Raw genomic sequence first — 14,861 nt, 5'->3', positions numbered from 1 at the left:
ACAGACTCCTACCGATCATCCCCACATTGATCTCCCCTGACCAAGTTGGGTTTGTCCCGGGCCGAGAGGCACGGGACAACACGATAAAAGCTATCAATCTGCACCATCTAATTACTAGCACCGGACAAAAAGGTTTCTTTCTTTCACTCGACGCGGAGAAGGCATTCGATAGGGTTGCTTGGGACTACATGCACTGTGTCCTCCAAACCATTGGTCTGGGACCCCAACTACTATGCTTCATCAACGCTCTATATACCTCACCGAGAGCTAAAATAAGAGTTAACAACACCCTATCGAATGCCTTCTCCATACAAAACGGGACCAGACAAGGATGCCCGTTATCCCCTATCCTATATATACTCACATTGGAACCTTTCTTAAACAGTCTGAGACAAAATCCAGATATCTCAGGGTTTCGTTCCAAATCCAAAGACTATAAAATTGCCGCCTACGCGGACGATATCCTACTATTCCTGACCAACCCCTTGATTACGATCCCGTCCCTTCTAAAAACATTTAAACTATTCAACATTCTTTCTAATCTTAAAATTAACTTTAATAAGTCATACGCTCTCAACATATCCTTGGACACCACCATTACTCAACAGTGTAAGCTCAACTTTCCATTCCAGTGGACTGATGAAGCCATCAAGTACTTGGGCATTCATATTACAAAAAACTTGAATGATCTCTATGCTAAAAACTATGTGCCTATCTTACACGAGATCATAACAGACCTAAAACAGTGGAATAAACCAATTTTTTCCTGGTTTGGTAGAGCCTCCATCTTAAAAATGAACATCCTTCCTCGCGTCCTGTACCTACTACAAGCAGTGCCAATTAAACTCCCGCCTGCCTTTTTCAAATCATACAGACAGACCTGCTCCAATTTTCTGTGGGGTCTGCGTAGACCCAGAATCAGCTACTCTCAACTCTCTCTACCTAAAAGTAAAGGTGGCATAGGCCTCCCAGACATTGCCAATTATTATAAAGCTACCCACTTGACGCGAATAATTGACTGGAACGTTCATTCTCCATATAAAGACTGGGTTGACCTGGAAGCATCATTTATAGACTCTCCACTTCACTCTATACCTTGGATACGGCATGCTCATGTCTTCCCCAAGATCAAATCCCACCCACTTATTGCCCCGACACTAGCGTGCTTTCGAACCGTCTGTACACAAGACAGTATTTCATCTACACCCGGACCACTGACTCCACTTAAAATGAACCCAGACTTCCTCCCGGGTATGCACGAATCCTTCCTTATTAAACACTGGACACAAACCCCGATATCGATATCCTCTTTCTACAGGAGGGGCCGACTACTTACAGCACAGCAAATAGCCACTGACCTGAAGAAGCCTCCCATTCCCATGTGGACGTACCAGCAGATTCGACATTACTTACTTCACACTAACAAAAAAACGGACTGCAACAGGCATCTGACCCCCTTTGAGAACCTTTGCGCCTCCAAAACGCCTCTGACTCATCTCATCTCCCTAACACATTCCCTCTTATATCAAAGATATACTCCGGGAGATTCATTGGCTTGCAAGGCTTGGGAGAAAGACCTCGACTTATCCCTCTCCAGTGAGGATTGGGAAAATATCTTTCTTAATATTCATAAAGGCACACTTAATGTTTCCACTCAAGAAAACGGCTTCAAGCTTCAATGCCGATGGTACAGAACCCCTGCTCAGATCCATGCCTGGGATTCTCAGGTTTCGGACACCTGTTGGAGATGCCAAACTCACCGTGGCACTCTCCTACACTTATGGTGGCTCTGCTCGGCCATCCAACCTTTCTGGCAGAAAATACATTCACTGATTGTCGAAATTACAGGCACAGATCTACCCTTCAACCCAGCCCTTTTTCTTTTACACCACAAAGTTCCCTATAATCCATCTTATCGTAAATCTCTTACACTCCATCTACTCAGTGCAGCCAAACAATGCATCCCACTCCACTGGAAATCTTCTACTACCCCCTCCGCTACTACATGGCTTTGGAGAGTGGATAAGATAGCACAATTGGAGGAACTCATCCACATTAACAATGATACCCCGTCCAAATTTAGTTCGAAGTGGGCTCCCTGGCAACACTTCCGAACCACTGATACCTTTCGTAAACTATCCCGACACCCACTCTAAATTGAATACTTACTACTACATTTCCAGATGACTCTGTACTTCCTGGAACCTTTCCCTTGCTTACTTACTACCTACTCACACCCATTATCGTATGCCCGATACCATTGGCCTTTCCAAATGAATATTTTCTTAATCCGGAATCTGCGAGCGGCGAGTGGCGGACCTATTATAGTCCTTCTTAGGGACTTACCTCACCCATCTGTCTAACCAAGAAGCTCATCTTCACCTTAGGTCTTCCCTATTATTCCTTCTCCCCCCATCCCCCTCTATTCTCTTTCCTTCCCCCCCTTCTTTCTCCTGAATCTTATACACGCTGAGTATGCCAAACGAGAATGTCCCCCTTATCCCTTCCTTCCTTCCCCCTAAATTTTTTCCTGTTTCCCTTGTTCAGTTTGCTACGGTACTATTCCAATGAGCAAATCCTAGACCCTCTCAATACTCTCCACACACGCAAACAAGAATGCTGTTTTTTTTGATGGTATTTACCAATTTCTCCAACGCCTCTTTCATAGTGAACGGTTGAGCATGTGCAATTTAGATCGATGTTTCCAATGTGAGATTGTACTTTAGACTTTTTGATAATGTTTAAACTGTCTGTTCACTTGCACCGTTTATTTTTTTTTTATTGGTAATGTGTAACTGATATGAGATGTCTAGTATCTGTACTTTGTTTTATGGAAACATAATAAAAATCTTTTGGAAAAAAAAAAAAAAAAAAAAACCATAGAGGGATCAAACCAATGAAGGGAAGTTTCCCGATCTCGAATCGTGCTGGCAGACCTCGAGACATCAGTGGGGAAATGAAAGGAAGAGATAGACTCCCATAATGAAGTTTGTCACAATTTATTTAATTAAAAAGCCAATATATCCATGGCAACATACAATACAAACTTGTGTAGGAGAATTCCGTGTGTGCTCCAGCTGTGTTGCACGGGGCAGAAGTAACATATCACACTCAATGTACCCTAAGCGTTTCGTCAGCATGCTCTGACGTCATTGCATGTGATTGGATACGTTACTTCCTAATTTATACAGATTCATTAAAAGATATCCAATTCAATCCTTGCCTAATGACTATTAAAAACTCTAACCTTAATACACAATATATTAGTGCAATCAAAAAGATTTAAAAAAAAGATTAAATTAAATGGGAATTAGTTAAATGTAATTAGATGAAATTTAAATAATATAGAATATTGCCATCTTGTGGTTAAATGTCAAATGGCAGTAAAAAGCTGCATGTGCCATCTAGTGGCTAATAATTAACCTGGATTCAAATAAAATTGGAACACCTTTTATATCACATTCAGATTAAATTACAATCTATACCTCATACTTAAATATGAGTAAAAACTATGCCTAGTAATTAGAAAGATAGCTAATGAGATGTATCTATCTATGTTAATTCCTGCAGGAGTGAGTGTATTTAATTTATAGAGCCATTCTGTTTCATTTTTAGATATTCTCTGGATCATATTACCTCCTCTCCAATATGGATCTATTTTGTCTATCCCAAAAAATGTGGCTAAACTGGGATCCTTGTTATGATGTAACCTATAATGGTTGGAAAGGCTATGTTTTGGAAAACCATTTTCAATATTAAGATGTTCATTAATATGGGTACTCAAATTCCTTTTTGGTACATCCTACATGTTGTAACCTGCAAGGGTAAATAATGAGGTAAGTTACATGAGCAAATTTGCATGTAATGAATTTATCAATTTTAAACTCATCTCCCGTACTGAATGATCTAAATTGTTCTATTTTCCTAGTGTCCTTTCTCGTAATTTTACATGCCTTACATTTTTTACAGTTATATCCAAAAGGGTGCCTTTTGTCTTAGGGGGGTCAAGCACGTTGGGGCTAATTTATTCCTCAAATTGGATGCTCAACGGTAAACAATCCTGGGGCGATTAGGTATCCATTTAGATAATGTTTTGTCCCTCAAAAGTATCACACAATGCCTCATGATAATCCGTTGCAAAGTTTTATCATCTAGATTAAAATTGGTCAAAAATGCTGTAAATTCCTGTTCTTGTTTCTTTTTGGGCCTATCCTGCAGCAATTGGTCTCTGTCCATAGCCATGATCTGTTGGATAGATCTCAGGTCGTAGTCATGATAACCCTTTTCTTTAAATTTATTGACCACAATTTCTGATTGGTGTAAGTAACCAGACAAATTACTACAATTCTGACTTAATCCTCATGAGTTGACCTTTTGGGACCCCACCTAACCACCTAGGATGGTGGCAGCTGGCCATGGGGATGTAGCCATTTCTGTCTGTCTCCTTGAAATGAGTCTGTGTGTATACACACCCATTACCTTTCACCAAGACCAAATCCAAGAAGCTCAGTTGTGACAAATCCCAACTTCCAGTGAACTTGAGTCCATAACAATTCTTGTTAATGTTCCTCAGGAATAGTTCCAAAGCGTCCACTGTACCATCCCATAAAATAACAATATCGTCAATGTATCTTTTATATAGAGACATTTCTGGTATGTGTTAACACTGTAAATGCTTTTCTCATCCCACTGACTCATTAGTATGTTTGCTACACTGGGAGCACATTTGTCTCCCATGACCACTCCTCAAATCTCTTTAAAGTATGATCCCTCATGCCAAAAATAATTGTTCGACATAGCTATCTCTAAAGCTTCTACCAAAAAATGCTTCTGTTCTTTCTTGAGATTGGACTTAGCTTCCAAAGCTCTTTTTGTGGTCAATAGTATATCCTGTTGTATAGATTAATATACAACGATCTGACATCAATCAAACAATTTTTGTATTATCGTGTATAGGAACGTCTTTAAGTTCATGAGATGTTTGCTATCTCTTAGATAAGATAGATATGTTTGCACGATGGGCTGCAAAAAGCAATCCACATATTCATCTATCCTATAGAAGACTGAATTTATGCCACTAATAAAAAGGTCTGCCTGGTGGGTGTTCTATATTTTTATGTATTTTTGGTAATTGATAAATAACAGGAAGCTTTGGAGGGGTAAGGTACTTATTTTTTGGTCAAGATCCCTCTGTCTATTTCCATTTTCCATTTTCACACTTCTTTTTGGGGAGGTCTTGATTTTATTGATTGGGTCACCCTTTAGTGTCACCCACCAACCTATTCAATTCTTTACTCTAAACCTTCCTTTTTAACACCACAATTACCCCCCCCCCCCTTTATCTTCTGGTCTTATGGCTATATTTTTCTTTTTTCTAGTGCTTCTATTCCTTTTTTTTGGACGTTACCTTTCCTTTTACCTTTTTTAGTTTTGATGAATCTAATATTCTGCTCTACCATAGACTGAAAAACCTCCAAAAATGGTTAGATTACTTTTTAGGGTTAAAAAAAGATTGATTTCTCAAGCCGCTATCTTTGAATTCATGCTCAACAGTTGTAGTAGTAATGGTGTGTTTTTTACCTAAATACCTTTTAATGTTGAGTTTTCTAACAAATGTTTCAGTATCAGTAAAGCCATCAAGCGTATTCAGTCCCATATCAGGGGCAGATTTTAAACCTAACTCAAGGACTCTCAATTCATTTGAAGTGAAAACCTTACCACCATCCCCTGACCTATTATTCTTTATTTTTTTTGTTCTTCCTTCCTCCTCTTTTCGCTCTATATTGTTTCTTTGTGGTCCTTGTTGTTGTCAGATGGGGGCCTCCCACAGTTGCCAGTGTGGGGCAGACTGCTGGTCATATTAGGTTCCTTGATATTGATTGTTCCAGGGTGGATTTGGTGGTCCACCCTTCCCCCTCCTCCAACCCCCTTTTTTTTGTGATGATAATGACTCCCGTAGAGGCAATCAACCCTATAGGGTTTTTTAGAGGAGAGAACATGGAAATCCACCCACAAGGGGTGGCTGGAACCCAAACAGGGGTCACTATGGACAGAATGGAAGTTGGAGGGAAAGGGATGGACCATCAAATCAACCCTGGAACAATCAATATCAAGGAAGCCAATACTAACATTAACAAGAATTGTTATGGACTCAAGTTCACTGGAAGTTTGGATTTCTCTCAACTGAGTTTCTTGGATTTGGTCTTGGTGAAAGGCAATGGGCATGTTCACAGACTCATTTCAAAGAGACAGAGAGAAATAGCTACATCCCCATGGCCAGCTGCCACCATCTTAGGTGGTTAGGTGGAGTCCCAAAAGGCCAACTTTTTGAGGATTAAGGGAGAATTGTAATAATTTGTCTGATTACTTACACCGATCAGAAATTGTGGTCAATACATTTAAAGAAAAGGGTTATCACGACTACGACATGAGATCTATCTAATAACAGATCATTTCTATGGACAGAGACCAGCTGCTGCAGGAGAGGTCCAAATAGTAACAAGAACAGGAATGTACAGCATTTTTAACCAATTTCAATCGAGATTCTAAAACTTTAGAGTGGATTATCATGAGGCATTGGCAGATACTTTTGAGGGACAAAACATTATCTAAATTCATACCTAATTGCTCCAGGCTTATTGACCGTCGAGCACCCAATTTGAGGAATAAATTAGCACCTAACGTGTTTGACCCCCCCTAGGAAAAAAGGCACCTTTTTGGATGTAACAGAATTGTATTACTGTAAAAAACTTAAGGCATATAAAATTACGAGAAAGGACACTAGGAAAATAAAACAGTTTAGATCATTCAGTATGGGAGATGAGTTTAAAATTGACAAATTCCTTACATGCAAACCTACTCCTGTAACTTACCTCATTTGCCCTTGCGGGTTACAATATGCAGAAAGTACCCAAAAAGAATTTGAGTACCCATATTAATGAACATCTTAATAATATTAAAAATGGGTTCCCAAAATACAGCTTCTCCAACCATTTTAAGTTACATAATAACAAGGATCCCAGTTTAGCCACATTTTTGGGGATAGACAAAATAGATCCATATTGGAGAGGAGGTAATATGATCCAGAGAATGTCTAAATATGAAACAGAATGGATCTTTAACTCAAATACACTCACTTCTGCGGGAATATATATAGATCTCAATTGCTATCTTTCTAAATACTAGGCATAGTTTTTATTCATATTTAAGTATGAGGTATAGATTGTAATTGTAATCTGCAAGTGATGTAAAAGGTGTTCCAATTTTATTTGAATCTAGTTTAATTAATCGCCACTAGATGGTGCATGCAGTGGTACTAATATATTGTGTATTGTTTCAAGTTTTTAATAGTTATTAGGCAAGGATTGAATTGGATTGGATATCATTCAATGGTAGATATGTATAAATTAGGAAGCAATATATCCAATCACATGACCCCTGATGACGTCAGAGCGTGCTGACAAAATGCGTAGGGTGCTTTGAGTGCAATACTTCACTACCGCTCCTTGCAATGCAGCTGGAGCGCACACAGAGTTCTCCAACACAAGTTTTTATTGTATGCTGCAATGGATATATTGGCTTTTTAATTAACTAAATCATGATGAACTTCACTATGGGAGTCTCTCTTCCTTTCATTTCTCCATTGATGTCTGGAGGTCTGATGGCATGATTCGAGATCGGGAAACTTCCCTTCATTGGTTTGTTTGCTCTGGACCTTTGACTACCTGTAATGGGTGTCATGGAGTTCTGGGGAGTAGGATGTTTGGCAGGTGTTGGTGGAGTCACTTCTAATCACTTTCAGGATTAAGAAGATATATACTCACATAATTTTTTTGAAATTTTTCTTATTTTTGTTTTTTTATCAGTCATCACTATTATGGATACTTTATATGCACTTGGCCAAATGTCTTTGGAATATGCACTTATAATCAAGCACTTGCACTTTATTATTTGATATAGTGATGTTCACATGGTTTAGTATATTGAAATCAATACCAATTTCTACAGTACATAGTTTAAATTAATCTATTCATTTTCTCATTACACATGATTTTGCACTTATAATGATCTGCACTCATCACCAGCATTTGCTCACTTTTATTAACCATTTGCGCAGGTTTGGGGCTTGACCTCTCTTCTTCTCAAAGAGCAAGTGTTGACAGGTTTTAAGCGCCCGTTGACATAAAACGCATCAACACTTGCTCTTTACTGTATGCCTTATTTGGACTTTGATTTTTGAAAATTAACTTAAAGTGGTTGTAAACCCTTACAACACACTTTGACCTACAGGTAAGCCTAGATTAAGGCTTACCTGTAGGTCCAAGAAATATCCCCTAAACCTACACGGTTTAGGAGACATTTGGCGAAAGACAGGCGCCGCTGTCAATGGCGCATGCACCGTAGACAGCGGCGCGCAGGCGCACTGAGCGCGGCACCGTCAATTAGGAAGTGACGTCATCGCGGTTTCTCCAAATGACAGTGGTGGAGCAGCGAGACCCACCGAGAAGATGGATGCGCCGGACTACAGGGTACAGCGGTGACTTCGCTGGCTCCTGTGTCAGGTAAGTGACACATAATGGACTACTATGCAATGCATAGTAATCCATTATGCTTTGCCTTTGCAGGGAATGAAAGAGGAAGTAAACTCATCAGGGTTTACTTCCTCTTTAAAGGATCTGAGGGCTAGTGTGTGGTCATCAAATTCACTTGGGGCTAAACAAAAAAGAGCAGGCCAACCTGGAGAGGTGTATTGTGTTTGGATCATTGAATGGGACACTTGGGTACAATTCCTATCACTGGGTGTAAGGGTTCAGTACAGCAGGGGTCCCCAACTCCTGGGCTGTGGATCGGTGACAGTCCATGACCTGCTGATGACCAGGCCACACAGCGGGAGGTGAGCGGCAACCACGGTCTACACAAGCCTATAGCAGTCCGTGGTGGCTGCTCTCCACCTGTTGTGCGGCCATGCCTGTGTGTTCTCTCCTGGCTCCTCTGCAAACCAAGCCAACAATATAAGCCTATCAGCAGGGCAGGGGGAGGGAGGAGCTGCAGATTGGAATGGAGAGCTCCTCTTATCCCCTGCCCTGCTGATAGGAGGACTTTGTCGGGCAGGGGGAGTTTGGAGAGAACATACAGACTGAGCACAGTGTCTTCCCTGCCAGGTAGGAGTCTTGTGCAGGGGAGGCAGATATTAGAATGGGGAGAGAGGAGGGGGCAGCAGGGACAATGTGATGGAGGAGGCTGTGATTGCTTGGGGCATTGTAATATAAAGGGGACTGCACTGTAAAGGGGCACTGTAATCATTACCGTGCACCTTTACAGTGCAGTCCCCTTTACATAACAGTACGCCTTTAGCATGCAGTCCCCTTTACATCATAGCCCCCCTTTACATCACAGTGCCCCATTTACATCAAAGCACCCCCTTTACATTACAGTGCCTTCTTTAAAGAGCAGTCACCTTTACATCACAGTGCCCCTTTTACATTACAGTACCCCTTCACATCACAGCCCCCCTTTACATTACAGGGCCTCCTTTACAGAGCAATCCACTTTACATCACAGTGCCCCTTTTACATTACAGAGTCCCCTTCACATCACAGCCCTCCTTTACATTACAGTGCCCTCTTTACAGAGCAGTCCGTTACATCAATGTAAATAGGCACTGTGATGTAAAGGGGACTGCACTGTAGTTTAAAAGGGGGCTGTGATGTGAAGGGGAACTGAGGACACTGATATAAAGGGGGGACTGTGCTGTAAAGGGGGGGTGGTGGTGTAAAGGGGAGCTGAGGACAGACTCTGCGAATATTCTATCCCCCGACCCTTCCACCAATTTCCCCCCTCCCCCTTTACTCCTTGGAAAAATTGGCTGCCATGAGACTGGTCCCTGGTGGCAAAAAGGTTGGGGACTGCTGCAGGACAGGATTGTGTTCTTCCATACCCGTAATCCAGGCTCGGCAAGTTTTACAGAAATGTATATGCTAAAAATGCTTTCTTCCATTGACTTATGCAAAGTAGGCAAACTGAGAAGTCCTATTGATAAAGCCACAAGACACATAGTTTAGGAAATATAAATGCATGTATTATGCCCCGTACACACGAGAGGACTTAATTCCGACAAACCTCCAAAGGAGTTCCTCCGGAGTTCCGCCGGAGTTCCGACGGAGTTCTGGCGGACTTTTCGACCGAACGGACTTGGACACACACCATCACACCAAACTCCGACGGAGTCGAACGTGATGACGTATGACTGGATTTGAATAAGGAAGTTCATAGCCAGTAGCCAATAGCTGCCCTAGCGTCGGTTTTAGTCCGTCGGAATAGCATACACACGAGCGGATTTTTCGAAGGGGACCGGGTCCGGCGGAGTTCCGTCGGGAAAATTTGAAGCATGCTTCATTTCTAAAGTCCGTCAGACTTTAGCGAAGCTAAAGTCCGTTGCAGCCCACACACGATCGGATAGTCTGACGGACTCAGTCCGTCGGAGTTTGGATGTCGAAAAGTCCGCTCGTGTGTACGGGGCATTAGAGTTTAAATAAAAACAAAGTTAATAGTTAATCCTGCTTTAACAGTTAGTTCTGAAAGTGCAATCCCAATTGTGAATATGTCAGTTTTGTAAAATGCACTGCATTGATATACCACTGGTATATTTGATATAGTGTTGAAAGATCTTGATATATTGTTGATGGCCTAGTTAATACCACTATATAAACATAAAGCACATTTAGCGTCCATGTACACTGGTTTTAAAAAATGCTGCATCTACAGGAGTTTTGTGTTTTTCCCATAGACCTACCTAGCTCATTGTAAACCTATGTGTCCTTCACATTACGTTTGGAAGCATATCTTAAATTCAGCAATTAGGAGGCAGAAAAAAAACTCTTCTGGATTACACATTTTTGAGAGGAGTTTTCTGGCAGAGAAAAAACGCTTGCACAAAAACGCTCTGAATGAGCGTTTTTTTCAGAAAAGGGAACTGCCATTTTTTGAGCCCAGTGTGCATAGACCTTTATATTATTTTCTACTCAAAAAACTGTATCCTTTTATTCAGAATTATTCTTGCATACTAGATTTCATAGTAGTACTATGAAACTTGTCATAGCTTACATGGTAAAGATATTAGTATTTACATCTGTTGTCTTTGTTCAGATTCATACCTTGAATTTCTGGATATTTTGTCATGAGAAGAAGACCCCAGCGGAGGGTGGCTGCTGTAGTTTCCATTCCAGCTGAAAACAAATTTCTCACAAGACTTAGGAGGTTTCTGTTGTGAAAGTATGTGCCGGGATTACCTTCCTCCTGCAGAATTCAGAGCATTTAAATTACACATGCTTAACACGTAAAAACCTGAGGCCGCGTACACACGCGCGGACTGTTTGCCCAACCTTGTTCGTCAAACAGTTTGGGCAAACAGTCCGCTCAAAATTTGCATGAGCGGACTTGCCCACACACGAGCGGACTGTTTCAACGAACTGTTTGCCAAACAGTCCGCTCAACTTTAGAAATGAACGGACTCGCCCACGTAAGGCGGAGGCAAGTCCGCCCATTTCGAGCGCGTGTACAGGTAGGCGGGGCCCGCGAAGGAAACGTCGCGGGCTCTGCCGCCTGGAATGGGCTTAAAGGGGAACCCCAACGCCGAAAAAAATCGGCGTGGGGGTTCCCCCCAAGTCCACACCAGACCCTTGTCCGAGCACGCTACCCGGCCGGCCAGGAAAGGGGGGCGAGCGAGCGCGCCCCCCCTCCTGAGCCGTACCAGGCCGCGTGCCCTCAACATGGGGGGTGCCTTGGGGAAGGGGGGGCCGCGCGGCCCCCCCCACCCCAAAGCACCTTGTCCCCATGTTGATGAGGACAAGGGCCTCTTCCCGACAACCCTGGCCGTTGGTTGTCGGGGTCTGCGGGCGGGGGGCTTATCGGAATCCGGGAGCCCCCTTTAAGAAGGGGGCCCCCGGATACCGGCCCCCCACCCTATGTGAATGAGTATGGGGTACAATGTACCCCTACCCATTCACCTGTGAAATAAAGTACAAAAAAAAACACAACACATGGAAAAAGTATTTTATTGCACAGCTCCGGGGGTCTTCCGTCTTCGGGGGTCTTCTCGCCGGACTCCTCCGCTATGTGTGTGTAGCTCTTTTGCTAGCGGAGGAGTCCGGCTTTCTTCCTCCCCGCCGCCGGCCTCTTCTCCCGACTTCGGGGGTCTTGTCCCCCTCTTCGGTTCTTCTGCCGGGCCACCGCGCCTGGTCCGGTGGCCCGGTCTTCTGTCGCCGTCTTCCGTTCTTCTGTCGCCGCCTTCGGTTCTTCTGCCGGGCCACCGCGCCTTCTTGTAGCTCTTTTACAGGCGGTGGCCCGGTCTTCTGACGCCGCTGTCGTCGCCGCCGCCGCCGCCTTCCGTTCTTGTTCTTCTTCTTGTTCTTCTTCTTGTTCTTCTCCTGGAGATGTTGACTCGACGATCTCTCCGGCCGGAATGCCAGAGCCGCGCTGTGCGGTCACTTATATAGTGACAATGGGGCGGTGTCACATGGTATATGTCACATGGGTTGGTCACATGGTGACCCCGCCCCCTTACGATGTCATAGTCCCCATGTGACATCAACCCATGTGACCAACCCATGTGACATATACCATGTGACACCGCCCCATTGTCACTATATAAGTGGCAGCGGAGCGTGTCCCTGGCATTCCGGCCGGAGAGCTCGTCGAGTCAACATCTCCAGGAGAAGAAGAAGAAGAACAAGAAGAAGAACAAGAACGGAAGGCGGCGGCGGCGGCGACAACGACAGTAGCGACAGAAGACCGGGCCACCGCCTGTAAAAGAGCTACAAGAAGGCGCGGTGGCCCGGCAGAAGAACCGAAGGCGGCGACAGAAGAACGGAAGACGGCGACAGAAGACCGGGCCACCGGACCAGGCGCGGTGGCCCGGCAGAAGAACCGAAGAGGGGGACAAGACCCCCGAAGTCGGGAGAAGAGGCCGGCGGCGGGGAGGAAGAAAGCCGGACTCCTCCGCTAGCAAAAGAGCTACACACACATAGCGGAGGAGTCCGGCGAGAAGACCCCCGAAGACGGAAGACCCCCGGAGCTGTGCAATAAAATACTTTTTCCATGTGTTGTGTTTTTTTTTGTACTTTATTTCACAGGTGAATGGGTAGGGGTACATTGTACCCCATACTCATTCACATAGGGTGGGGGGCCGGTATCCGGGGGCCCCCTTCTTAAAGGGGGCTCCCGGATTCCGATAAGCCCCCCGCCCGCAGACCCCGACAACCAACGGCCAGGGTTGTCGGGAAGAGGCCCTTGTCCTCATCAACATGGGGACAAGGTGCTTTGGGGTGGGGGGGGCCGCGCGGCCCCCCCTTCCCCAAGGCACCCCCCATGTTGAGGGCACGCGGCCTGGTACGGCTCAGGAGGGGGGGCGCGCTCGCTCGCCCCCCTTTCCTGGCCGGCCGGGTAGCGTGCTCGGACAAGGGTCTGGTGTGGACTTGGGGGGAACCCCCACGCCGATTTTTTTCGGCGCTGGGGTTCCCCTTTAAGCCGATTCCAGGCGGCGGAGCCCGCGACGTCTCCTTCGCGGGCCCCGCCTACCTGTACACGCGCTCGAAATGGGCGGACTTTCCGAGCGGGAACAGTCCGCTCATTTCGAAAGTACAGCGGACAGGCCCACACACGGGCGGACTGTTCGCTCAAACACAGTTTCAGCGGACAGTTTTTCGGAATTTCCGAAAGACTTTGTCCGTCCAACTGTCCGCTGAAACTGTCCGCTGAAAGCCCACACACGAGCGGACTGTCCGCCCAAACACTGTTCAGCGGACAAGGTTGGGCGAACAGTCCGCCCGTGTGTACGCGGCCTCAGAGTTTTATTTATAATTATTCTTAGTAGGAAAGATACTGTACTGTATATATAAAAAAACAAAGGTAGTTCCTCTTCTTGCTCACCAATGCCTAAATATTAAAAGATAGTTCCAGGCAACAAAGTGAGAGCATATGGTAAACCATTAAATAGTTTTTAATTGCTCTTTACCTCATGTTAAAACACACCTGTTGTTTAAAGAACTCAATAGCTCAAACTGTCAAGCTGTGACAAAAAGGTTATCAGCGCAATTTTGATGTGAATATATGAGCTCTAATCCTAAATAAATAAATCCTGTATAAATAAATATCTATCTCGCTAGTGTACCGATTGGCACACTCCAGCTCCATTGATTCCCAGGCACAGGAAACCAACTACAAACTTTTGACTTGTTGGTATCGGGTGCCGGCGGCGTTGGCCCGCATCTACCCCTCGGTCACGGACCTTTGCTGGCGGGGTTGTGGCCAGAAAGGCACTCTCTTACATATTTGGTGGGATTGCCCTGTAATACACACATTTTGGGTCGACATTCACGCCTTTATTAAAAATGCTCTGCAGATCGAGATCCCTTTCACCCCATCGCTCTTTCTCCTGCACCTCCCCGCCCCTCCTCTGAGCCGCTATACGAAGAGTGTACTCCCCCACCTCTTGAATGCCGCTAAGCGTCTAGTACCTATATACTGGAAACGCTCACAGACTCCTACCATTACTGAGTGGCTCAAGAGGGTGGAAGATATTAGGGAGGCAGAGGAGTGGGTGGCGCGGTGCAGGGACAGAAGTGACCGTTTCGGTAGGATCTGGGCCTTGTGGCAGCAGCATACTGCTGGCACGGGCCCTATGCCATCTAGCTTGGATGTTGCGCTGTTGGAGCTAGCAGAGCCTTCACTGAAGCTGAAGAGGCCAGTGAGCGGTGACGTACATACCTGAACATGACTTTTTGCCGAGCCAATCGCAGTGTGATGACCTGTATCCTCCCTTCCGCTTGCAGAGTCTCAGGGCCCTGGGGGGGGGGGTGATTTGC

At 44.7% G+C, this 14,861-nt stretch overlaps 1 protein-coding gene across 2 annotated transcripts in view; it reads right to left on the bottom strand.

Annotated features, from left to right (window-relative positions):
- Positions 1 to 14,861, bottom strand: part of LOC143989046 (cytochrome P450 2K1-like) — an 82,602-nt gene that overhangs the window by 33,639 nt on the left and 34,102 nt on the right. For both annotated transcript variants that reach the window (XM_077489050.1, XM_077489049.1), the window contains exon 6: positions 11,154 to 11,295. In XM_077489050.1, coding sequence (XP_077345176.1) covers positions 11,154 to 11,295 — 142 coding nt within the window. The remainder of the gene's footprint in view (positions 1 to 11,153; positions 11,296 to 14,861) is intronic.

Source organism: Lithobates pipiens, unplaced genomic scaffold, assembly GCF_037356315.1.
Source record: "Lithobates pipiens isolate NorthernLeopardFrog02 unplaced genomic scaffold, aLitPip1_a1.2 Scaffold_18, whole genome shotgun sequence".
In the NCBI taxonomy this organism is placed as follows: domain Eukaryota; kingdom Metazoa; phylum Chordata; class Amphibia; order Anura; family Ranidae; genus Lithobates; species Lithobates pipiens.
The sequence above is the reverse complement of the archived record's forward strand: the minus strand, read 5'-3'. Positions and strand labels throughout refer to the sequence as shown.